The sequence below is a fragment of the Triturus cristatus genome, chromosome 7 (assembly GCF_964204655.1).
Source record: "Triturus cristatus chromosome 7, aTriCri1.1, whole genome shotgun sequence".
NCBI classification, from domain to species: domain Eukaryota; kingdom Metazoa; phylum Chordata; class Amphibia; order Caudata; family Salamandridae; genus Triturus; species Triturus cristatus.
In genome coordinates this window covers 1,446,969,679-1,446,997,026 of record NC_140590.1, presented here as the reverse complement: position 1 = coordinate 1,446,997,026, position 27,348 = coordinate 1,446,969,679, and the positions used below count along the sequence as shown (strand labels likewise).

Below are 27,348 nucleotides of genomic sequence, written 5' to 3'. Positions count from 1 at the left end.
CTTTGCTTTAAGAAAAGCCAAACAAGGAATCTAATGAATAAAAAAATAAGCAGCATCACAGAAAACATTTATTTTATGTAAAACGGTGCATTTTTCAAGTAATACAAGTGATACATTCCAGTTTGCTCTCATTCGCCTCTCTCATTCATCAACTTTGAAATCTTGCCTGTAACCGTTTTGCCAAGAAAGGCAAACAGCCCAGATTAACAACAAAACACTGCAAGGACAATTCCATCTCACCTTTCACTTTATTCCAAAAAACAAAAGAACAACGTTCAGAATTACAAATTGTAAACTGAAAGACAATCCACCACTGTTCCTTATCCCTTGTTCAAAATATTACAAAAATTCACTTAATCACACAACCATCCTGGGTAGAGGTAAAGGAAACACAATTCAAAAATAATTTCACGTGGCTGAATCACGGGCAGCTTCTGGGCTAGACATCAGTGCAGCAACAAGTGTAAAAATGCAACCGCAAGCCACTTAAAAACAGACTTTCTTTGGGTCTTAGAAATGTCTTCTGGCACCTCTTCTTAGAAGATCAAATTAAATGTGTTTGCCATTTTGTTCCTCCTTCTTAGTTTCATTTTCCAGATCTGAAATAAATGAATAAGCAAACAGATAAATTCCTCTTTAATTCCAAACAGCCAGCTAAAAAGCCCTATATATGCAGAAAGGAAGACACATCTCTTCCTTCCTGGAGAGCTGTAGCTCACCCAAAATATTTTTACTAAATGACTTTCATTGGTTGCATTCCATTATGAGGTTGCACAGCATTTTAAACATGGTTTTAGGAATTCTGTTTGCAAAACATACATGAATATTAATCGGAAGAATGGCGTACACTCTTTTATCTGGTAGAATAAAGAGTCTTCTACCACTGATCAAGTGGTAATTTACATGATCGCAAACCAATATATTTAATCAGTAATGGTTTCATGTATATTTCCAAAACATGGATGTCACGATATCTGGGTAGGCAAATGTAGAGTAATGGGTGGCTGGAGCTTTAGAAGCCAGAAAATTCCCTTTTTAGCACCGTCAAGGAATAGCGGACACTACTTCCATATTTGTCCTCAACCATCAGTCCAATGTTAAACAGAGCACATGACCTTCCTAAAATTCCAAACAAGATTCAATAAGAAAGTTTCAAACTCTCAAACACAGTGGGGTAAAGCGTTTTGATAAGAAAAAATCTGTAGTGTGTTGATTGATTAAAATTATGGGTTATTCTAGTCCCTGTGACGAAATTGATTCTAAGTTCCAATGACAAAACTGGAGTATTTTTCATAAGAGCAGAGGTGGGAATGGTTGTTTTAGAATAGACTGTTTTGGTGGCGTAAGCGAGAGATGCATACTCTGCACGAACGTGCCAATCCTTTACATACCTGGTCTATTGGAAGCGATATCCACCAAGCATCTTTTATCGCAAAGATTGGCGACTGAACACAAACATGCTCTTTACTGAGCGGACAACACTATTCATTGATGACACATGCATGGACTAAAGTGTAAATACGGATGGTTTGTCTATTCACACTGTCAAAGGATGATTTAGACTATATTAAAATACAGACAATGCCTTATGGATAGCAAGAAAAAAGTAAATAGCCTTTTAGAGGAAGAATACTTCCGGTGTAAGGTAATATTATAATGCTGGTGTCTTTTGCATAAGCTATATTGTATCCATTAATTACAATGCAGAAAAAGTTACATTCCTGTAGCTACAGTTCGTAAGCATTGCCATCTTCCAAAAATTCACATGCTTAGGTTATTTCCTGCTGTCCGGCTTTGAACCCATTTGTAGTAAATGTTAAATAGTAGTGGCATTAAACATTTAACACTGCACTATTTGCAGTATAACAATCTTCACTGTATTGCCCAATCCAGAGCCAAAGGGGTGGAGAGGTCCTGAGCTGCAGTTCAATGTGCGATGTGAATAGGTAAACCTCTTTAAGGGGGGACACAAGATTGACAACAGCAGCAGGCAGGGAAAAGTTTCAATTAAAATGTTTATTCTGCTCTAAACAAAGAGCATTCTTAGTAATAATCTCATTCTGGCAATGGGACACTGGCTTTGACCGCAATCATGTTGACAGTAATATTTGGAGCGCTAGGCTTTCATCGGCCTAACACGCCTCCTTTCATAAAATGTGTTGGGCGGCAAATTTTAATTCAACTAAAATATTTGGAATTTACTTTCTATTATCCACTTCACACGATATTTTACAAGTTCATGAGTATGCCCCATTAGTAGGTTATCTGCCTGACAAATTAATACCAATAGATGGTTTATTCCACACAACAACTGAGTAGATGGACTGAGATACTGAACCGAGGAACTGCTAAGTAATGAGTATCGCACGCTCTTCCCAAGTCAGTGCTGCAGTGACAGTGCAACTATTCAAGATTTAAGGGCTGTGTGGGTGGAGTTTCCTGTAATCACTATTTCTTATTTACTGTACATACTTCTCAGTCTTGTATCTTGAAGCACTGATATCAACAGAAGATAAAACGAAATTATACTGTTTTGGCCAACATCTGGTCTAGGATATTTAGGGCGCCTGGGAAAGCACTCATAAAGGGACCACTAATGCAGACTTTACAGTTCAGGATCAGTCAAGCATCCCGTTGGATGGGCACACTGCTGTATAGTGCTCTTGTTGGGTTTATACCATTTAAAAAAAAAAAATATTTGATCTGTTTTAGTCTGTTGATATCATTGCTTGATCTCACCGGTAGAAACTGTTACCTTTGTGAAAAAGCAAATAAAACTCCTCGAAGAAGCCTGCTTGCCTGTTGATCTTTCCTGCAAAAATCCAAATTCATGAGACTAAAACCTCAAGCAGTAACTAAGGAGAGGCTCACACTAACTGTATTGTATAAAGCAGGGGCATTCTCCCAAGAAAATCAAAAATGTACTTAAGTGGTTCTATAATAAAACACAAAAAGCACTATTAGATCCTAAACTGCAAAGGCAAGCAAATTAATACTGACTGGTACAGAGTGGCAATTGGCTTAGTTGTCTTACAGCAGAATTATTGTCCATATGATCAGACAGTAAGAGTGCTTAACTCCATACACCTAGCAACTCTGGGGTGTGTTAAAGCACAGATTGGCTTCTCATAGGAAGGGGGGTTATGGTACGAAAATATGTTACACAATATAAGTGGAATAACACACACAAAGTGATCTGGTACTGCTTTGTCAACAGGCTCAAGTGTTTGATAAGAATATATGTACATTCATTTTCTCTGTGATGGAAACCATCAAACTAGTTATACGAGTAGTTCTACCCTGTAATGCAGATTTGCAGTATAATAATATAACAGTATGCAGAGTGTTACAACACACCAAAAATGAAGAGATCTGAAAGTTATGTAGTTAGCTGGCAAAAGTAGAGTTGTGTTTTCTCAATTTCCTTAATGTTCAATCAATCATTCAGCGGTTGGTAAAGCGCATTACTCACCCGTTAGGGTCTCAAGGCGCTAAGAGGGTGGGGGGTTACTGCAGCAATGTTGTAGCATCAAGAAAAGCGTGGTAGAGCATTGATAACTGGGGTGGAATAAGCCACCACCTTTCAACCCTATGTTTAAATAGCTTTATTTAACCCGAGAGATCAAACATGGAATGTCACATGTTTGCTGTAATGTAGTGCTAGATAGACAATGCTACAATGGATGCACACTACTCAGTGATAATTTCTTCACAGGTTTATTTTTCCCCAATATCATATTCTAGAGTTACTGACGGATTTGCAGATATATTCTGTCTACGAACATAGGCGCTTACAAACCATGCATATGATGAGCATAGGTGAAGCATATCAGAGAATTGAATATGCTACTTACCAGTATGCATCTGTTCTTGGCATGTAGGGCTGCTGACATTCATATCTGTGCATAGATCGCCGCCTAGTGTTGGGTCCGGATGTTTGCACGTTGTTGTCCTGGAAGAGTCTTCGAAGTATCCTTGGATAGGTGACTCCTCCCCTGGACTACAGTGCGCATGGGCATCCTCTCCATCCTCAGATTGTTTTTCGCCATTGTGGCAGTGATGGAGTAGATACAGAAAGTGATGACCATGCTTACAGTAATTCTGAGAGCTGCAGCTGCTACAGGCGCCGGGGAGGAGGGAGGGCGATATGAATGTCAGCAGCCCTACATGCCAAGAACAGATGCATACTGGCAAGTAGCATATTCAGTTCGAGGCATGTGGGCTGCTGAATTCATATCTGTGCATAGAATATATAGCAGTGCCCTCTATTAGCGGCGGCTACCAGTGCCAGCTGCAGCGGTCTGAAAAATGGTTTTGAGAACAGCCTGTCCTACAGCTGCCTGCTGTTTTGATTGCACATCTACACAATAGTGTTTGGTAAATGTGTGTGTAGTGGACCAGGTGGCTGCTCTACATATATCATGCAGGGGAATATTTCCTAGAAAAGCCATGGAGGCCCCTAACTTACGTGTTGAGTGGGCTCGTGGGGGAATAATTAATGTGCGTTTTGCCTTTTGATAACAAATTTGGATACACTTAACTATCCATCTGGCTGTCCCTGCTTTGGAGATGGCGTTACCTTTGTGGTGTGGGGCAAAGGCAACGAACAGTTGTTTTGTCTTCCTAAAGGGTTTAGTCCTGTCGATGTAATACATGAGGGCCCTTTTGAAATCTAGTGTGTGGAGTGCCCTTTCCGCGACAGTTTGTGGGTTTTGGAAGAAAACGGGCAGTTCAATGGTTTGATTCATGTGGAACTGCGATATTACCTTGGGCATGAATTTGGGGTTGGTACGTAGTACGACCCTGTTGGCGTGAACCTGTATAAATGGCTCTTGAACTGTTAGTGCCTGGAGTTCACTAACTCTTCTTAAAGAAGTGATCGCTACCAGGAAAGCTACTTTCCAGGTGAGGAATTGAATCTCGCATGAGTGGAGAGGTTCAAAGGGTGGACCCATCAGGCGTGTGAGGACCAGGTTGAGGTTCCACATTGGAGCCGTTGGGTGGCTTGGTGGAATGACTCGTTTGAGTCCTTCCAAGAATGCTTTGATGGCAGGCACTCTGAATAGTGAGAGGTGCTGCCTGGTTTGCAGATAGGCTGATATTGCGGTCAAATGGACACGTATAGAGGTGTACGCCAGATTGCATCGGTATAGGTGTAAGAGGTAACAAATGATGTTTTGGATGGATGCGTCCAGCGGGTTAATGTCATTATTACCGCAATAAATGACGAACCTTTTCCATTTGGCTGCATAGCAAGCTCTTGTAGTGGGTCTCCTGGCCTCCTTGATGATGTCCATACAGTCAGGTGGCAGGTTGAGGTAGCCAAACTCTAGGACTTCAGGAGCCAGATTGCCAGGTTCAGCTGTTGCGGATCTGGGTGCTGAATCTCTCCATGGTTCTGCGTCAAATGCGCGGGTTTGATCCGCAGCCTTTGATGCGGCACCACGGAAAGTTCGAGGAAGGTGGTGTACCATGGCTGGCGTGCCCACGTAGGAGCAACTAGGACGAGTGTCAGGGAGTGTTGTCTGAGTTTGCGAGCCACCAGCGGTATCAACGGCGCTGGGGGAAAAGCGTACGCAAATCTGCCGGACCAGTTCATCCATATCGCATTGCCCTGCGACTGCGGATGTGGGAACCTGGCGGCAAAGCTTTGGCATTTTGCGTTTTCGCTTGTGGCGAACAGGTCTATCTCTGGATGACCCCACTGCTGGAAGTACGGCTGGAGTACTGATGGGTGTAACTCCCACTCGTGCATCTGGTGGCTGTGTCTGCTGAGCAGATCCGCCATCTGGTTGTCCTTGCCGGGGAGGTGTTCCGCCATGAGGAACATGTTCCTCTGAATGGCCCACTTCCACATGCTCTGAGCCAGATGAGACAACTGTGGAGAGTGCGTTCCTCCCTGTTTCTGTATGTAGTACATTGCGGTCATGTTGTCCGTCCGGATCAACACGACCTTGTTGCACAGATGTACTTTGAATGCTTTCATAGCTAGGAAGATTGCCATCAGTTCCAGAAGGTTGATGTGCATCTTCTTCTGTTGTGTTGTCCATAGTCCCTGCACTGTGTAGTGGAGTACATGAGCTCCCCATCCCTGGAGAGACGCGTCCGCTGTCAGTATTATCTGTGGAACAGGCTCTTGGAACGGTCGGCCCTTGCAAAGGTTTTGTGGATTCCACCAATGCAGAGAGTTGTATGCCCGACCGCTCACCAACACTAGGTCTTTCAACTGTCCTTGAGCCTGATTCCACTGACGTGCTAAGCACTCCTGAAGCGGGCGCATATTAAATCTCGCGTGCGGGACTATGAAAATGCAGGAGGCCATCATGCCTATCAACTGCATGAACACTCGCGCAGGAAGGGAGTGTTGGGGTTTGAACTTGGAAATCAGCATTTGCATGCTGTTGATCCTCACTAAATTTGGCTGAGCTGTGGCCGCCAGAGTGTCTATAGTCGCACCCAGGTACTGTTGTACGTGTGCGGGCTGGAGATGGGATTTTGGGTAATTTAGTGAGAATCCCAGACTGTGAAGGAGGTGAATGGTGCGGGACATGTGGTTGGCACATTGCTGGGCTGACTTCGCTTGACGAGCCAGTCGTCCAGGTAGGGGTAGACGTGTATGTGCTGCCTCCGTAGATGTGCCGCCACAGTAGCTAGGCACTTTGTGAAAACCCTGGGTGCTGTCGTCACGCCGAAGGGCAGGACTTTGAATTGATAGTGCTGTCCCTGAACAGTGAACCTGAGGTATTTTTTGTGTGAGGGGTGAATGGGTATGTGGAAATACGCAGCCTTGAGGTCCAGTGTGGCCAGGAAGTCAACCTGCTTGAGAAGCGGAAGGACTTGCTGGAGAGTGAGCATGTGAAAGTGCTCGGAAAGAATGTACCGGTTCAGGGGTCTTAGGTCTAGTATAGGTCTGAGTGACCCGTCCTTTTTCGGTATTAAAAAGTAGAGGGAGTACACTCCCGTACCCTGCTCGTGGACGGGTACGACCTCTATAGCGCCTTTTAGAAGCATACTTTGCACCTCTTGCTGTAAGAGCGTTAAGTGCTCTGAGGACATAGGACGGTTTCTTGGAGGTATTGTGGGTGGAGTGGAGGTTAGCTCTAGACAGTAACCGTATTTGACAATATCTTTGACCCACCTGTCCGTGGTGATGGAGTTCCACGTGGACAGGAACCTTTGTAGCCTTCCCCCGACAGGTGTTATGTGGTCGGGAGGAAGGGAGAGGGCGTCACTGCTTGTTCTTGGGGGAGGACCTGGTGTTGCCGTAGCCGCGTCCTCTGCCCTTTGTACTGGAGCCACGATATCCACCCCGGGTGTTTTTATCGTAGGTGGTTTGGGTATTGCCTTTGTTGTATGTCTGCTGTGACCCCTGTCCTCTACCTGCTCCTCTGTTTCCGGGGCGACGAAAAGAGCTGCTCCGAAAGGACTGAGTCTGGAGAGCCCCCATGGACTTTGCAGTGTCCGTGTCCTTTTTTATTTTCTCAAGGGCGGTGTCAACCTCCGGCCCGAATAAATAGTCGGGGTTGACAGGTTGGTTGAGTATATTATTTTGCACCTCAGGTTTGAATCCGGAGATTCGCAACCAGGCATGTCGTCGCAGCATGACGCTTGTGTTTATGGCCCTGGCAGCTGTGTCTGCAGCATCTAGTGCACACTTGATGGAAGCATTTGTGAGTAGCTGTCCCTCTCTGATAAGAATTTCTGCACCTTCTTTGAACGGGTCAGGGAGATGTTGGAGTAGTTGCTCCAATGTGTCATAGTGCGCTCTATCGTAGCGAGCGAGGAGCGCTTGAGTGTTGGCTATGCGCCATATGTTGGCAGCCTGGGCGGCAACTCGCTTGCCAGAGGTCTCTAACACCTTGGACTCTTTGTCCGGGGGAGGAGCGTCACCTGTCGTTTGCGAGTGTGCCCTCTTGCGAGCATTCGCTACGACAATGGAGTCTAGTGGTAATTGGCCTCTGATGTAAGTAGGGTCCCCAGGCGCCGATCTGTATTTCTTATCGATCCTGGGGTTTAACACCCGTGCCCTGGTGGGTTCTTTGAAGATGTCCTTGGTTGGTTTGAGGACTCCTTTCAACATGGGCAGAGTTTTTACATGCCTTTCTGAGGATGCGAAGGTGTCTATAAGAAAGTCGTCCTCGACGGTGTCAGAGTGAAGCTGCACTCCATGATTATTCGCAGCACGTTCAATAAGAGCGTTGAACGCTGCAGTGTCCTCTGTGGGAGATGTTTTCGCCCCATAGAGTTGTGGGTCCTGTGCGTCAAGAGGTGCACCCGGGTCTACAGGGTCGCCCCAAGTGTGATCAGGGTCCTGTTGGTCATCAGGGTCTATGTCTCCGTGGTAGGGGACTTGGTCACCCATGTAGTCCTCCAACGCATCCGTGTAGGAGTGTGTGGGAGAGAATGATTGTGGATCCTGGTAGGGCGAGTTGAAAGATTCGCAAAGGACAGGTTCCGAGTCCACAGGCAGCTTTCTTTTTAGTGGGATCCGGAAAGGGTCCAAAAGGTGGCTCCGAAGTTATCCTCCTTTCGTGGATAACCATCCTGCCGGTGTTGGCGTCGATGAAATGTGACGGAGACGTCTCAGCAGGTGTAATTGTGGTGTGGGTGACCCGTGTCCTGAGTTGGAACATTTTCGGGGCCGTGGATGGAGGCAGGCCAAAAGTAATGTTGGCTGGCGCCGAAGAGGCTGCTGGAGCTTTTATTGGGCCGGAGCCCGACGTCTGGAGGACTGTTTTGGTTTTGCTGCTTTGTGCTGCAACGGGTCGCACTTGGAGCGCCCTTGAGGCTTAAGCGCCGACCAAGTGTGTAGAGGCGGCCGTGGACTTTTTCGGCGCCGGTGGGTCATCGAGTCGAGGGGCGGGAATGGCCGTCGACGTCTTCGATGCATGAGTCTTTGGTGTTGCCGTGGAAGCGATATGAGACGCAGCAGGCAGTGTGACCTTTGGTGTCGGAGTCGATGGCGTCGGCGCCGGGAGCCGAGCAGGTTTGTTGGCACCGAAGGCCTTTTTCCGTATGTCGACTCCGACGTCGGCCGCTTCAAGTTCGGCACCGAAGTCTCGCTTGGTGCGGTCGGTGCCGACGCGTTTCGCTGGCGTCGAAGGCGTGGAAGGCCTCGATCCGACCAGCGCCACTTTTGGTTTCGGTTTCAATTGAACCGGTGCAGCTTTCGGTTTCGGTTTGGTAGAAGGGAAACCAGCCGGTTTAGGTAATAATGGCTGCCGCTGAATGTCCGAGGCCGGGCCCGAGGGCGGGGCCGAAGAACTGCGGGATAGGTCTCGGGTAAGGCCCGAAGGCGATCCCTCGACCGGAGCCATAGACTGTGGCACTGGGCTTTCTTCGGTCTGAACGGGTAGGCCTTGCTCGTCATTGGAGCTACTCTCTTCGGCCCCTAAGGCCTCATCGTAGTCTCCTACCTCGGTGTCGTCTTCATCTCTGCGAAAGAGTGATTCGTCGACGTCGTCCGATCCGGAGTCGTGTTCGGAAACGGGACTGGAGGGTAGGGTCTCCAATTCTTCGACATCTTCGGTCTCGTTGAAGATGTCTGCCAGGGCCGGTGCCGCGTGCTGCGCTTCGAGTCTCGCCGCTCGTCGATTCCGTAGAGTCTTCTTGGAACGGAACCGGGCACAGGCCATGCATGTAGATTCGTCGTGATCCGGCGAAAGGCATTTGTTGCACACCGGATGGACGTCGATGTGGGGATATTTCGCATTGCATACCGGACACCTCTTGAATGGTGTCCTCGATTCCATCGTCGATGTCGTCGACGGGCAGGTAAGATGCGAAAAAAGTCGGCACTGAAAGTTAGTAAACTAACAAAGGTAGTATCGAAACCGATCGAGAAAACAGTACCGACGCGAACTAAAGGCCTTTTGGCCTCGACAAAGTGTTTCCTAACTTGAGCTAAGATAGCACATCCAAACCCAATGGCGGAAAAAAACAATCTGAGGATGGAGAGGATGCCCATGCGCACTGTAGTCCAGGGGAGGAGTCACCTATCCAAGGATACTTCGAAGACTCTTCCAGGACAACAACGTGCAAACATCCGGACCCAACACTAGGCGGCGATCTATGCACAGATATGAATTCAGCAGCCCACATGCCTCGAACACTTCAATAGTGAACCTGGGTATGAGGTTGGTGCATGGTTAATACTGAATGGGGTGTGTCTCAAAAGAGATTACCTAAAGGCTGATGATGAGCCGGTTTATAGCAGGGCTCAAGATCATTGCAATGGGTACTGGAAGGAAACAAGTGGAAGACTTAAAGAAAAAAAAAGAAAATACAAGGCGATAGTACCACGAGTGAAGAGAAAACAAGTGTTTAGTAATTCATGAAAAAGGCAAAGCAATTTATTTTTTCAAGTCAGAGGCATCTAAATGTCAAGTTCTCCTGAATACGTTTATCCATGGAAAATGTGAGCAATCTATTTTTGCATCTGACCCACCAATCAGCTTCAACATTTTAACAGCATGTTATGATGTGATGTGTTCCACCCGAGTCAAGAAACTTGCCCCAACACACTCCATATGAAGAGTAAACAAGGATGGAGTGCGATTGATTTCAGTCACTAAATCCCCACAGATAGGGCTTCACTATGATTTTGACGATACACAACAACTTCAGAGTACGTGAATGCATGTGAATGGGACTGATGCTAGTCCTAATATGGAACTGTACTTGATTGTGTCTCAGACACTTCAGAATTAAAACTAATTACACTAGTCTGACCAACACATTTAATGGAAATTCATTTACTGCAGCTTTTCATTAGCTTTTTCTTGAGCTATTTTTCTTGTGGTAGTGCTGGATAATGGTGTGGTGAAGGCTGCCATGTGCAAAGACAAGAGGTTCACAACTTAAAGAACTTGTTTGAGAGTAGTGAAAACCCTGCGGCCTGAGGAGATCTTTCTAGTGGGCGAAGAAGCCTTAGGAAAAAGTGCCATTGTTCTAAATTCATAAAACATGAACGTTTCAGGATTCCTTGGATCATGAAAGAAACACTTAATAAGGAAGACTACCGAAAGTTAGGCATATGAAATAAAACAAAATTTGCACATTAGTGTAAATTGATGTTACACCTTCACAAGGTTGTACGGACTTGGCGTATGCACCACTGCAATCAAAAAGCTTTCAGTTTTCAGCACGTTAACAGCATTTTTTGGGGGGGGGGGGGGTAGAATTGATGAGGGTGTAGATAACAAACATTGACAGAACTGTTGAAAACTCACACAGCACCAAGGCACTCCTGTGCGCTAAATTAAGCGTCGATACATAGTTAATCTTAGTATGGCTGAGGGGACTAGGCGACTGGAAATGGAACAGAGGAAACATGATGATGGCGGAAAAGGACATGGAAGGGATGAGGAGGGCATAATGGAGGGTCACTGCGGTGAGTGGTGACACGAAGTTGTGAAACATGCTCTTACTTTCCTGAAGAGCTTCTCACTCTATAGCAAACCCTGTTTACCGGAGGGTTCTATACTTTGCCAACCTACTGCTCTGTTCAGCTGCGATCCTGCCAAAAAGGAAAGGACGAGAGAAAAGCATCACATGACAGTGAGAAGCACAACAGGGCAAGTTCAGAAAAGGAAACAGGAAAGTCTCACCAGAACACTTAAGCAGAGGACAGAGCTCTCGATACATGCTTTTAAGCAACACACTGTTCATGCACGAGAAAAAAACGAATATGGATACGAGGAAGAACAAGGTTAGCGTGTAATCTGAGTGAGCGACAGAGAAGGTGGTCACAAAGCCTTACTCCTTCAAATTGTTTCTTTGGTCATGTACCCTGCTATCAGAGGTTTGCAGATCTCATATTGCAAGTAATAGTAACAAGTCCTGGTAATGCCAATAACTCTGGTTTATAAATGAAAGTGTCTATTAAGTCACTGATGGGCTTAGGTACTCAATAAGTCAATACACAATAACTCTGTCACTCATCTTTGCACTGGTAGACCTAGTCATCCACCTATTGATAATTCCTGCATTCATGCACTTACACAAGACAATAAAACATGCAAAATCAACATGTACAAGATACATGAAAATAATAAAAGTAGAGAAAAGAAAGCACGCTGCTGCCTAAACATGGGGGCATGTGGCTACTATGAAATGAAACGGAGCAGCGAGTAGCCTCTCTCAATGGTACTGCACATAGTGTATCATTGTTTTAAAGTTACAACATGGCCACCATGTTACAAACTCAAGTGTTGGCTTGGTAAAACAATGATACACTGAGAACAGTACCCAGTTCCATGATGGTTGCCAGAATAAGAGGCATTGGCGGAGCAGTAGCCAGCGTACTGAAGTTGAGAGGAATGGCAAGAAAGCGGCCTGTTATCACTAATCGGGGGAGCTGCAGTATGTTCTAAAAAAATAAAATGAATAGATAAGAGGGCAAGAAATTAAAGGGGATGTGTACAAAATACCATTGAAAATTAAAGGACTGGCCAACCAGCTGACAATGAACCACATCCATTTTCAGGCCGATGAACATGTGATCAGACAAATGTCACCACTCACAGGACAAGAAAGCCTGTGGCTAAAGTGGACTGACCCATTTTCCCATGTTGCCATGGATGGAAGTAGAATGTAAATGACTCATACAGACCAAAGGCAGTAGAGGGCTGACCAAAAATCCATCCATCCATCCTCGTCTCACACACCCGCCAACCCATCCATACATACAAAGCTTAAAGTGACGTTATAGTTGGGAATTGTAATAATATCTTTACATTAGAAAACGTTGGAAATTCACTGATAAAACACAAACTTTAAAGGGACGTTATAGTCAGGTGAAAATGTCAGTTAAAACATAACGTTTGCAACTAACAAAACCATTGAAATTCACCGAACGGTACAAGCAGTGCATGGCAAAGGGCGTCCGTTGGGGGGGAGGGGGTGGGGTGTTAGGGAAGGGAGAGGGAGTCACTGTTTTGCAGTGGAGGCCCTGCCCGCAGAGCCACTTCTGACCATCCCACATCCATATTACCCATAGGCTCCTATTTGTAAGGCATTAAGCTGCGAGACCATGAAAGGACAGTTGATGCGGTTGATACAGGGGTCTCCGATCCTACGAAAGGCAGATTTGAGACAGGGGGACTGTTGGGGGCCCATGATTTTAGTAATGGCACAGTGCCCTTTTTGTTTTCTTCGTGCACCTGGTCATCCTAATAGCTAAACAGATGCTCCCCATCACAAGGGTAGTTTAAGAAGTGCTGTTGCACCTCCGCTCTAAACCCCGACACCCGTAAGGCAGGCAGGCCTGCAAAGGAAGAGGATTGTTTTAACTAGATTGCTGGGAGCAAGCTCATATGACTTCTTTACTCGGGGAGTGATCACCCTGGCCTTCACCGCCTCCTTAATGTTGATGGTGGAGGACCTTCAGCATGGGGAGGTAATGCAGTGCACGCTCTGTCTTAGGCAGAATCTGGACTAGGAAGTAGTCCTTGTCCTGCACGGTGTGTAGTTTGACTTGACGGTTTAGAGCATCTATCGAGGACAATGGCAACTCAAAGTAGTTGTGTACCAAAGTTAAGCAGTCACCAACCATCGGATCCAAAGACCTAACGTCACAGACAGCGAGACACTTTGTTGCGGCAGCATTGTTTTGTTCAGGTCAAAGGATGAATTGCTGAAACAAAGAAGGAGAAGCAGAGTGTTAACATGCCAGTTTTTGAGCAACATTCCTGAATGCCCGAGCTTGATGGTGGATGAAAACAATCTGACATGGCGGTGGCCTGGGGTCCTGGCAGGGGACCATGTGGAGACTAGAGTTGCTGAGGAATCAGCTTTTGAAAAGTCTATATCACTTACTGCAGCATAGACATGAAGTGAAGGCAACCAGTACCTGCATTATTAGGGAATCACTATAGTGGCACATTGGTCAAAGCTTCTTCAGCGAACTCCAGGTACGATTATCTGGGCTGATAAGCATCATAGTCTTGTAGAAATTACCCCTCCTCGTTAACCCCTTCTTTGTGTTAAGGCACATAGCGCCGTCCTAGCTGGCAAAGACTAAAGGCAATGCCAGAGACCTGCTTTAGTTTGCAGACGTCAACTTCCAGCTTAGAGTCCAGGACATTATCTTCATGGGTGCATGAGAAGAGGGTAGTGCTGGAACAGGCAAATCAGTGTTGTGGTTGTCATCTATGTAGCTGTTAATAATGAGAGTGCTCCTGGAAACGTTGTTGAGGGTGATTTAGTTGGCGTTTCTGATACGGATGTGGCCATCAATGGTGTTTTTGAAAAAGGAGGCTCTTACCATCAAAGTGATTTCCTTGGATGTTGACAAAGTGACGCTCCAACAATGCTACACTTTTGAAGCGGTCATCAATGTTAATATCCTCATCAACAATGATTAAGTAGGACGTCTGTCAGGACATAAGAACAGCTGGATTCTCACACCATTTTATGTGCAGGCTATTTCTCGCCCTTTTTTAAAGCTCTGAGGAGCTGGTCTTTCCCATGTAGGAGGTGGAGCAGGCACTTAGGAGGTAAACTCCAGCTGAGGAAGCTTCACATGATTCCTGTTTTTAGTACTGCATTCAAGTAAGTGCTTGAAGGAGCACTTTTCAGAAATTCTCCACAGAGGGAGTATCTCATTTGGAAGAGGAAGCTTTATTTTTCTCCAGATGATAGAGCTAACTTTGGGAATAAAAGTCTTATAGATATCACAGCGCGATGCTTTATGACATGGATAAATGTGATAAATGCACAGATTGTGCAGGTCATCGTATAGATATTTTGTCCACAAACAGTTCACAAATTGGGGAGATCTTTTTCCTTTTCTGTCATAATGGCAGTTGATGACTGACAATGTTGCCCAGGGCCAGAGAGTGGAAAAAAATCTACAAGCCCCTAAAAACAAGTCAGTTTGTGGAAGCTGACTTTAGGGCTGGATAAGGTTCAGGAAAGATCCTCGAACCTCTTATCTGCGTCAGGTCATGGTCCCTTATGGCATCCCCTTGCGTGGAGTGATACACTCTGTATCACTATACGCTGATGATATGTTATTCTATTTCCGAGATCTGGATGCCAATAAACACACGATAGCCGCTGCCTTTTCTTGTTTTGGGGAAATATCTGGCTTATGTCTTAACGCCTCTAAATCAGTCGCCTTCTCCTTCTAGAATACTTATACTTCTCCCTATTTACAATTTGGTCAGATGCAATTCAGAGTCTAACCTGTTGCCTTTAAATATTTGGGAATTAACGTATATCGATCAAACGTCGATACCATAGATGGTAATGTAGTGTGCACCATTAATTCGCTACGTTCCTAGATCACCTTCTGGAATACGTTGCCATTGACGGTGGCGGGCCGCATGGCGTTGTCTAAAATGGTTATGTTGCCCCAACTCCTTTATTATTTTGTGAACCTCCTGGTTGTCCTACCGGCCTGGATTTTTAAAACACTTGACACTCTGTTGTCGTCCTTGATTTGGGGGGCGGGCAGACACAGATTAGCGTTGGCTAAGTTGCAACTACCTAGTGCTGCAAGGGGTATGGGGGCACCTAATTTTAAAACGTATTGTATAGTTGGACAATTACAGTGGATGGCATATTGGTTAGCGGGTAAGAATTTAATTGAAATTGGGCACTCCCCTGATGTTTTAAAACGAGGAACCCTTCAATCATGGTTATGCCCGGGTGCACAGAAGCTGCGTGACCCTCCTTATCTGCTGTATGTTGCACTACATTATTGGAAACAAGCTCATATATTAGCAAAACTGCCATTTCCGTATGCCCCGAACATCCCACTCTGTGGATTGCCAACCAGGCGTAAGATAATATCAATGAATCGAATAAGAGGGTGGATACAGGAGGGAGTGGGGACAGTTGGTGATTTCTTCTTGAAGGGCCACCTGATGCACCACGAAGAGTTTGTATGTACTTATTCGGTGCCTGGAACCTTGTTTCTCACTCATGCTGCAATTGTACACTTTATTCTGAACTATTGGTTTATAGACCAGCGAGAGCCTACAACTTTTCAATTGTTAAAATCGCTTCACTTTATGGGGCACGGCCGACACTTGGTGCGCTGGCTCTATCGAGGCTTGAGGGAACATTTACATATTCCATTATCACATCTCAGGCAGAAATGGGACATGATATTAGGACGGGAGTTAGACGACAGAGAATGGGCCCAAATGTTATAACACCCTCGGCTAGTCTCTCGTAATTGCCGTTTAAAAACGATTCAATTATTCATATTGCATAAAGCATACCTTGCCCCGACAACGATACGAAAGATGTTCCCAAATGAGTCCTCGGTATGTCCAAGGTGTAAGGCGCGAGAGGCTGATTTTATTCATATGCTATGGTATTGTCCGGTAGTGAGGGGGTTTTGGTCAGAGGTTGTCCAGAGTCTGGTAGTACTGACAGAGCGCACACCATGGGACACAGTTGAGGCCTGTCTCCTGGGGCTCTTCCCCCTCCCCAGGAAGGCGAAATTGTTGCGTCGATTTGCAGGCTTAGCTTTGATGCTAGCCAAACGTCTGATTACGCAGCGCTGGAAGTCTAATTCAGCGCCCCGTGCAGGCAATTGGCGTGAGGAGGTTGTCAGGTGGGCGGTTGCCGAGAGGGAGACTTTACAACGAGAAGAGTATAGGGGGCTGCGAAAACAGCCAATTTCTTTAGATTGGGCGCACCTAGTAGAGCTATTCAAGGCTGACGTTGGGGATGAGTTGGAGGACTCACAGATCACAGTGCAGGAACATGGTGCAGTTGTCTGATTGCTATTGGTATATTGCCTATACTCACTCTCCCCTCGTGCCTTCCTTTCCTTTCCTTCCCTGTCTCTCCTACTCCGCCCCTTTCATCCTTCTCTGCTCTTCCCCTTCTGAGGCCCTTTCCTCCCCTCCACCCCTGTGCTCCCTTCCCCGGTGGTATCAGACCTGACAATCACCAGGTACAAAATCATCTGCTGGGTCTATTGTCTTTGTAGCGGCACATAGGTTATTTGTTTAGTTTGGGTATTGTTGGGGGTGGGATCTCTTGGGTGGGGTTTAAAGGAATACTGCGACTTGTCGATTTTATTTGTGTCTTTATTCAGTATACAAGAATACAGACTGTACCTTGATGTTGATAATGATGGTGTACTAAATGTAGAGTGGATCAACTCAGTACATGCTTTGACCCAGGATACATGCATGTCTAATGCTATCTTGTCATTAAAAATGTAAACAAAATGATTGCTCTGGATTGTGTATACGCATATATCATCTGCAGTACTCAACAAAAATATTTTTTTTAAAAAGAAAAAAAGTTCAGAAAAGATGAAAGGGTGGGGCGGGAGGGGTCATGATGTATACAAAATAGAGGTGAGAGAAGAGCTCTCTTCTGGAAATTCCTGATGTGCAGTAGAAATCTGAGCTGTGGTGGCCTCTTGGGGAGTGAACACAGCACTTCCACAGCATGTCCTGAAATTTGGGTTGTTTCAAATGAGGTGGAAGTGCGACAAACCAAATATCGATGTTGAGCATATGGTCATTTCAACACTATTTACAGTAACAAGTAATTCCCAGCTTTACAACAGGGAACGATTCAAGTTTGTCAATCTATGGAAGATTCAATGTTGAAGTAACTCAATTTGTCACAAGTACACTAAGCAAGTTTAGTAACTCTACTGTCTAGCTTCCAAGTATTATAGTTTTCAACTTTATTCGTTTTATACATGAGTTATAAGAAAAGACTGATTTAATTTTATAATTTCAAAATCTAATTTAGCCTTTTTTATTAATGCCTTTAGACATCTTTTTCCACTGACACTCGTATTGGCCCCCGTAATTTAACAGGGCTAGAATTTTAGATATGATTTAACTTTGAAAGTAGTTTAATATTGTAACTCCTTTGGCAACACATTCACAGGAGGAGAGGCAGAGGAGCCCCTGCATCGCACGACTCAGATGTGGATATTCAAAATGCCCACGTAACTATCTCTGTCTGGGATATTCCCATTCTCCTGTGTAATTCTATTAAAGGACACCAATTCATGCTCTCCACTGACCCCCCAATTGGATATGGGAGACAGCAATGTATAAGCAACAGTACTGGCAGATATCTGTAAAACAAATATTTGGTTCAGATACCTAATGCATTATTCATTCTTCTGTATACATCCAATTAATTTACTCCCATTCATATGTATATCCAGTGAATCTGAACAATAAAATTAATGGACTTGCAAAGGTCTTCCGCGCAAAGTCTACATTTCTGCCAGAATGCTGCAGTGCGTTCAATCAAAACTCTGTGAGTATTGGCATATTTTCATGCAGAAAGGGAAGTTGAGCACAGTCTTACCTCTTGACTGCCTTCTGAGCTAGCATCCGATTGCCTGCCAGGAATGTGATTGTGCCTAGGATGGCAAGGTACTTCAGTGTCTGAAACATGTCTAGCTGCGTCCAGTAGACGTACATAAGTCCCAACATGGCTGCAAAAATAGATGAAGTAAATGGATGTTAATCAAACAGATCCTAAACATGAGTACTATTTCCATACATTCTCTTGGGTCGAAACAGGTCTCAAACCCCATGGAGATCTGCTTATTTACCCATACCCTCAAGGGCAGCATAGTCAGGCACAGTTTAGGTCTTACATTTTAGCAAGGGTTTAATGAGATTAAAACAGTGTCTAAAAAATCTGAGGGTTGGCTTACTTGTGAATCTATCATTTGCATGCAGTTGAAGTAATATGCAAACACATTCAGCTTTGTTTATAATTGAGGCACTATTCCTTCATCTGATAAAAACCATAAAAATTGAAAGGTACTACAAACTGCATGGTAGAGAAACAAAGTTTTTTTTTTTCACAAGGAGAGTACTTTACAGAAGGGAAAAACACAACCTCGGAGGACGTGAACCACAAACTTAGTGAGTCAAGATGGACATCTACGCACAAGATATTGCTTAATGAATCCGGACCAATTATGGTACCTGTACTGGAGCCACAACACAAGAAGAGCCACAGCACAAAAAAGTAATGATGAACAAATGTGTGAAATGATCTCCAGGCAACAGTCTGTCAAATATCCGTCTAGGAAGTTCCTTTTAAGGGCAGCACTGGCTGCCTTCCCTTGGTAGAATACGCCTGGTGAAGGTCAATTCACTTTTATTATACACAGGTTAATGATACTAATAACGGCCCATCGAGAAGTAGTATGTTTTGAAATCAAACCAGTGTAGATTGCTTCATGACTAACAAAAAACTATTTCGCTTACTTGTCTTAAAAAACTAAAAAGTTTAAAATAAATAAACAACTTAAGGGCTCTCTTAACATCCAAGCTGTGCACACACCTTCCAGCCCAATTGACTTGGGGAGAAAGTAGGCGACAAAACACCCTTGTTCATATGAAAGTGTTAAAGGCAGAAACAAGACTGTGCGTAGAGACACTAGTTCTATGGCACCCTCTATGATAATCTGTACAAAAAAGCTTTATTTTTGCTCAACCTCCTTGCTTCAAAGAAAAGCACCTACTATCACAAATGCTGAAGGTGTGATCTCTACATGGGCTGAAAGGGAGGTCCCGAATAGTTTGGGCAACAGAATATTTAACTCCCAGGACAAGGAAGGTTAACTAGGGTACAGATTTTTCGTGGACCTTTCAATAAAAGGATGTCATCGTTGGTCCAGGAGGGTTATAATCATGAAAAGATAACATCAGTTTGATAGAATATAAACTTTCTCTTAGTTGTACATCTGTAAAATCTGGGAGGAATTCAGCCGTCCCGAATCTACCTTGAATATCCAACCTTTAAGAAACTCCTTAAGAAAAGAATCGTGAAAACAGATGTTTAGAAGGGACATTTTTGGTAGGTCATGATAGAGGCCAAGCGTAATTCACTAGATAAAAAAATCAATGACACATTTTTCCAAATTTGTAATGTATTACCAATGCTTCATGACAAGTCCGCAGATTCACCTGCTCCTCTAAACACCAGATGCAAAATCTCTAACACTGGAAAGTAAAAGAAATTCCTGTGTGTAGGAAAGTAGCCCTTTTTGACATGGTCAACCCCATTCTTTGCCAGGTAACTGATGTGATTTCAACTGGAAGTGCACCGGGTTTCTGCTAACCAGGTCCCTAGTGCCAGATCTCTTCCCCAAAACTGTACAATTGTTTCCCCAATTGGCAAAACATTTAGTACCTTCGAGTCCCTAGTAAATAGTACCTCTGGTACATAGGGCCCTTACTTAAGGGGGTCCCTAAGTTAGCAGCACAAATTGTACCACCCTAAGGCACCCTTCACCAAGCATGTGCAAGGCTGACATTGCAGGCCGCATGTCTTGGTGCAGACAAAAGTGAAAACAACATGATATTTGTAAGTCACCCTCACAGCAAACCTAACAGCCTTAAGGCAGGGTGCTGCATATTTCATGTGAGGGCATACCTGCATGCGCAGATATGCCCCTGGGCTGGTCAGTCCCATTACTGCCAGTGCAAGTGGACAGGGAAATATGTAAGGGCACCAAGGGGTGTAACCACGATGGACTCTAGCTATGGAAGGCTGGGGAACCTTGTTGGCAAAAGTGCTTCACTCCAACTCGGGCCGGAGGCGACGGTTGCAGTGGTGGCTTTGGGTGTTGGGTTTTGGCAGTTCCGGGGAGCCTCAGACTCTTCTTTTCTAGAAATTATTTATAACAGGTCCACTCTTCACAGGAGGTCTTGAATCTTTTTCGTAGGCAGGCTGTCCTCCCAAGTTTCTGGAGTCACAGCTGCAGGACGAGTCAACTTTGGCGCCGTTTTTGACAAGGGATACAGACATGCCAGCAGGGTCGGTACCAGGTGAGCTGCTTCTTCTCTAGTCTCAGCTTTTGCAGCTCTTCAGTGTCCTTTCTTTTCTTAAGTAATCAAGATCTGCTTCTCTAGTGCCAGGGGCTTCCTTAAATACTTCAAATTTGTGGATTGCTTTGGTCTAAGAAGCAGCAGCAGAAAATGCCTTTGATGTTTTGGAACTTTTTCAACCTCATTTCTTTTATTGTTAAGAATGATTATACATTCTACTCCAGGTACTGCAGAAAAACACCTAGATTACCTATTGTTATTAAGTAGGGAGCAGGGCAGAGGAATCCAATCTTGCATTCATATACTCATCCGACTCTGTATCCTTTGATATGCTGAAACAAGACAAATTACTTCCTACATGTGGGGTTCTGGGAAGGGGACGCAACACAAAAAAGTCCTTGTTTTAGGGAAGCCCCCTTTCTTCAGTCTGCAGATGGGTCTTGGTCCTATCCTCCTCCTCCATGTGAGTTCCGTGCTCTCCATGCCACTGGAATCAAGCTATCCTGGCTGAAGAGGGGTGAAACCCCGAAACCGGTCCTAGGATGCTTGTTTCCAGTCCAGCGAGGACCTGGCATGTCAGTTCGGGCTGGACTGTACCCATGAGGCACAGGGTCAAGACTGATTTGCACATGGCTGGGTTCAAACTGGAACGGCATGGTGAGCAAAAAAACGATGGATTTAGGCCCAGATCTCTGTACTGGGGTGAATGTATGATATTGTTCTGCATTCTGTCCATCAACTGTTTTTGCATTTGTCCTTTTTAAAATGGCAGTAGAAGTTGAGACTAACATATTTTATTGCCTCTTTGCGAATGTCACATTCCACCTGAGAATCGAGTGGTGGAATGTTAAGCAATATTAAAGATTGTGATTGCAGAGCTTAATAATGCTTTATTTTCCTCTGCTCCAGTTTTAATGAAAAGGGAATGAATAGGATGTCTGATAAGTTTCTCAAGTAGGAGCTATATCCATAAACCCTAGCTTTTTTCCTCTTCAGCTGGTTACTTCTCCAGCTGAGGATATTTTCAAAGTTTGTGAAGACGACAGAGAATTCTGAATTTGTATAGAAAGGTCCGTTACCCTCCCTCAGCCTAACAATTTTTCCATTTGAGGTGTGCGTAGAAGTGTCATACCATCTATGTAATATCACATCAAGGACATTCATCTTGATTTCTGCTGAATTGAGCCTGTCTTTCTCAATGGTGTTCATTCACTAGCCTTTTTCCGTTGCCGCTATTTGGAAAGGCCACATCTACTTGACCTCTTCTACCTGTGACTTGACTTGTTATCCTTTTGAACTGGCATCCATACAGGTGATCTTGATACAGGGAATTGAAGCTCAGGACTGCACTGAGGTGGTAGCACCACTGCTGGCGTGCTTGGGTCAGTGTCTTATTTTAACTCAGGAAATGTAAGGAGCCCCTTATTACAGGGTCCAAAAGGACCTGGAGATGAAAAAAGCTGGTTTGCTCAGTGTCTGAGTGTGATGGGGAAAGATTAGTGAACTCAAAAACCCAGACACTAAGGAAGCTCTCAATGATGAATAGTGCCTGGATATCAAAAAAGTTAATTGAGATACCCTTGATGTGGAGGAAGAGACTGCAATGCCAAGATTCAGAAACCACTCTAGTATTGCCATCTGAGTCTTTTGAGAACTAGTCAGGTTAATTGCAGATGTATACGATTTGTTCTTCTCACTTCGATAGAAGAGATGGACCAAGAAGGTATTTTCCTACCACCCCCATTTTTTGCCCCGAATGGGATATAGTCTCTGCCCCTCTTTTTCAAATATAAGGCATGTACAAACAGATTTTACACATACTAATAGAGCGACAATCTGGAAAGCAGTTGACTGAAACATGTTAATTCTTTAATGACTTCATCCACACAAAGGGCACCTCTCAACAACAATTGGAGATCAAAGACAATATTGTAAGACTAATAAAGTTCAACTCCCTACCCAAGCACACAGGAATCCAGTCTCAAAATAACTGTGTCTACCAGGGATCTGAAGCAGTCTGCAGTAAAGCGGCCATGTATGACAGCTCCAGGGTTAAAAGGTGGCCCTAGGTTAAAAGATAGTTAGTGTATTGTGCATAAGTGATGATGGTTCTTCTGAATATTAGGGGATTAGGCAATGCTTAGTCCTGTGGTGAGTGCATTGTCCAAGTAACAATTGGCATCTGCCATGCGAAGAGAGGACGAAGCAGCATTGCATATCACCTACCAGCATGTCCTACGTGAAAAAGAATGGTGCTTGGGGCAAAGCTGAAACTGGAAATGTTGGCGCCGATCTTTATCCACTGGAAAAAAAGAAGAAATAAGTCAATAAAAAAAACAGAAGTCTCAAAGACCATTCTATCACTGACTAATGCTTTGCACAACTCCTCTCTGTAATTACCTTAGACCACTGCTGGCCTCTAGTCTACATAACAAATGACTTAATCATTGTACTATCCTTTCTTGACAATGTAAAAATCTGGACCAGACAAGCACAGGACACAGAGATACACTAATAAGGAGTATGTTACTTGCCCTGTAAGCATCTATTCGTAGTGTGTAGTGCTGCAGAGTCACATGCTATGCATACTCCTGCCATCTGGTGTTGGGCCTGGACTATGCAAGTTGTTTTTGATGAGATTTTATGATTGGCATCAACTCTTCTGCCCCCTCAAGGTATTGTGCATGTTCAATGGTTCCTTTGTAAGATGGTGTTTTTCCTCCCTTGCCAAATATGGAGTGAGAATATAGTCTGCTAAATTAGCTTTTGCTATTTAACATGCTGTATTTGTATGTATTTTTGCCACCATCTAATACCTGCCGGGGAGGCAGGACGGCGTATTTGAATCTGCAGTGCTACAAACTACGAATATTTGCTTACAGGGTCAGTAACATACTCTATTCATAGAATGTGTTCGCTGCAGATACACATGTTGAGCATAGACTGCAAAGCAGTACCGCTCGCGGTTTGGCTTTTGGCATGAGATAGTGCGTTTGTTTGAAATAATGTGCAAAGGACTGTTTGTCCAACCAAGAACTTGTTGTCTAGCTTGAACATCCACACAATACTGTTTAGTAAAAGTGTGTGGATTTACAAAGGTCATTGATGGGGCTATTCCCTAGAAAAGCAATGGTTGCTCCTTTGTTTTTTCAAACGTGTTGAATGAGCCCTTGGCATGGTTGGTACTGTTAGTTTTGCTTTGGCATAACATTCCATCTTGCTATTTCTCAAACAGGAATAGCATTTCCTTTCCGTGGATTTGAGAAACAAACAATTGTTGTTTTTTTCTGAAGGCGTTAGTGCATTTCAAATATTACCGAAGTGCTAGTTTAACATGAAGTGCATGTGAAGCACGTTCTGCAACAGTTTCAGGTTTTGGAAAGAAAACTGGTAACTCTAAAGTTTGATTTAAATGGAAAGATATCATCTTTGGTAGGAACTTTCAGTTTGCGCGTCAACGAACTTTATCAGGGAACACTTGGAAGTATGGTTCTTCAATAGCGAGCACATACATTTCGCTATCCCTTCGTAGAGATGTTATAGCTACAAATAAATCCACTTTCAATGTTAAAAAATTAATTCAACAGTTATTTAGAGGCTCAATTTGTGGCCCCACGAGCCTTGGTAGTAGAATGTGCCAAGATGCTCCTTGGAGTGGACGTAGCGCTTTATAAATAAAATCATTCATTCAATGTTTATGTTTCACGCTGGTATAGGATGTGTACGAGGTGGAATGTGTAGTGAGGCACAATAGTGCACAAAATGTTTCCTTTTTGCTGCATAGCAAGCTCTTGTGGTTTGTATTCTGGCCTCCTTTAGAAAATCCATACATTCTGGAGGTAGGCTCAGGTATCCCAACACTGGGACCTCAGAAGCCAGATTGCAAGATTGAGCTGTTGAACATTTGGATGTCTTACCTTGTCCCTGCTATGAGTGAGATTTGGGTAGTTGCGTAGTTTCTCATGAGGTACTAAGGAGAGCTCCAATAGGGTCGTGTACCATGGTTGCAGAGCCCATGTGGGAGCTAGGAGTATTAAGGTTAACGACATCTGTCTGAGTTTCCTGACCACGTGTGGAATGAGTGGGAAAGGCAGAAAAGCTTAAGCACATATCACTGACCAGTTCATCTATAGTGCATTCCCCTTGGATTGCGGGTGTGGGTGTCTAGATGGGAAGCTTTGGCAGTTTGAGTTTTCACCAGTGGCAAATAGATCGATTGTGAGAGTTCCCCACCGGTGGAAGTATCGTATTAACAGAGTGTATTTCCCACTCGTGGACTTGTTGGTGTGTCCTGCTCTGAAGGTCTGTAATGGAGTTGTCCTGTCTTGATATATTGTGCCAGGAGGGGTATTTGGTCACGGTTTACCCATTTCCAAATAGTCTGTGCCAGCTGTTAAAGTTAGATGGAATGGGTCCCTACTTGTTTCTCTATGCAATACATTGAAGTCATATTGTCTGTTCGGAGAAGGGCATTTTTCCCTGTTATGTTTGGTAGGAACGGTTTGAGAGCCATATAGATGGATAAGAGTTCCAACATGTTGTTGTGCAATGTCTTTTGTGGTGTGCATGCACATGCAAATTCACCCAATGCATTTCGGTCTATGACCTTCGTCAGGGGTATCTATGATGTAAAAAATATGTCAACCAAACATTTCATAATGTTCATAAGGAGTATATTACCTTGAGACGAAATGGGAATTAAACAAGTTTGCAAGACCAGTTTTGGACAGTAGAGTATGTTTTGAAGCAGAGGCAACTTTGAGGTTTACTTTGGTTGTGTTCGTGGTTACTATATTATGCTTCACACTGGTGTTACTCTGTATTTGAGGTTAATAGGGGCCATATTTTATTGGAGTCTGATCCAAAGAAAAGTTTGATAATTACAGCACAGGAGAGGAGGGTTAGACACGCACGTTTAGAAGGGGGATATGTTTTCAAATCAATGTTAATTTCTTGTGTTTAATTTGTGAGACTATGTTTATTTAAAGTCCTCGAGGTCTCAGGGTAATATACTCATTATGAACATTATGAAATGTTTGGTTGACATTTTTTACATCATAGATACCCCTGACGAAGGTCATAGACCGAAATGCATTGGGTGAATTTGCATGTGACGAAGGAATCGAGTGTTTCAACATGCTTGGGAATAGGCCTGGATGGGCAATTCTTGAGTGAAAAAAACGCATGAATTTAATGGAACAGGGCACCTTTGACGTGATGGATAAACTTTGAAAAATTATTTGGAATAAAGTGGATGAATTTTTGAACAAAGAAATGGTTTAGGTGAAATATTTTATCACATATGTACATAAAGCTGTGCAACTCTTCGCTGATTCGCAAACCACGCGCCACAACTTACTAGTGGCTGTAAAAGAGCCAGTTGGTACTGGAGATTGAGAACCCTTCGAGGATTGGGCTAAGCTGTCCCAGAGACTGAATCGAGTATCGTTCCTAGGTATTGTTGAACCTGGAGTGGTTGGAGATTGTGGCACTGATTGTGAAGCCCAATTGGTCTAGTAGGTTGATTGTGATTTGCATGATCAGCCAACTGTCTAGATATTGAATGACGTATGTTTTTTCTTATTAATTTTGCAGCTACAACTTCTAAACACTTTAACACCCTTGGTGCTGTTGTTACCCCAAATAATATAACTTTGAATTGATATTGACATCCACTTACCACAAACCTAAGGTATTTGCAATGAGCAGGGTGGATTAGAATATGGAAGTATGAGTCATTCAGGTCTAATGCAGTCATGAAGTCACACTTTTGTAGTAGGAGTATTACATCTAGCAATGTGTTTATATTGAAGTGTTCAGATAGTATGTATTGATTGAGGGGGCGTAAGTCCAGAATGGGCCTTAGTTAGACGTCTTTCTTTGGTATGATCAAATAAAGGGAGTAGGCTCCTTTGTTGTGATGTTTGCGTGGGACTAAATCTATGGCCCCCTTTTGCAGTAGTGCCTTTACTTCTTCCTTCAGCAGATGTAGTTTCTGTGGATGTAAGATGTGACGTTTTGGTGAGAAATTTGGTGGCTGTTGAATCAGTTCTAGACAATATCCCTGGTTGATTATTTGTAATACCCATTGGTATGATGTGATATCTGGCTACAACTGATGGAATTTCCGGTTGTGTTTCCTCTATACTGTAGGCTGTGTGGAGGTCAAATACTGAAGAGCTGTGACACAGTCTGTCCGAGCCCAATGCTGGGAAAACACTTTCTAACAAAGGAACCATTGAACATGTGCAATACTTTAAGGGGGAGTTGAGGCGACTCACAACGCTGATCCTAAAACTTCCTTGAGATAAACAACTTGCAAAGACTGGGCCCAGTACTAGATGGCAGGAGTGTGCATAGCAGGTGTATCTACAAACAACACATGCTACGAATCTAAAGATTGTGGTGTGACTCAAAGATGCGTGGGAGAAGTTTCCGGTCACCTCAATTCCTGGCTTATTTTGGGAGCAGTGCAGTTATTTACATATACATTAAACAATATTAAGGGTAGGGTTTAATAGGATTTACAACCTACAAAAATAATACAAATTTCACATTG

The 27,348-nt window shown here is 44.0% G+C and overlaps 1 protein-coding gene across 1 annotated transcript in view; it reads right to left on the bottom strand.

Moving 5' to 3' along the window:
• Window positions 1-229: 229 nt before the first annotated feature.
• The window catches only part of RPN2 (ribophorin II), a 139,093-nt gene continuing 111,974 nt past the window's right edge, over window positions 230-27,348 (bottom strand). Inside the window, exons 15-17 of the mRNA XM_085619188.1 lie at window positions 23,016-23,091; window positions 18,307-18,436; window positions 230-599 (exon numbers count right to left, since the gene is read on the bottom strand). Coding sequence (XP_085475314.1) covers window positions 587-599; window positions 18,307-18,436; window positions 23,016-23,091 — 219 coding nt within the window. The 3' untranslated portion in view covers window positions 230-586. The remainder of the gene's footprint in view (window positions 600-18,306; window positions 18,437-23,015; window positions 23,092-27,348) is intronic.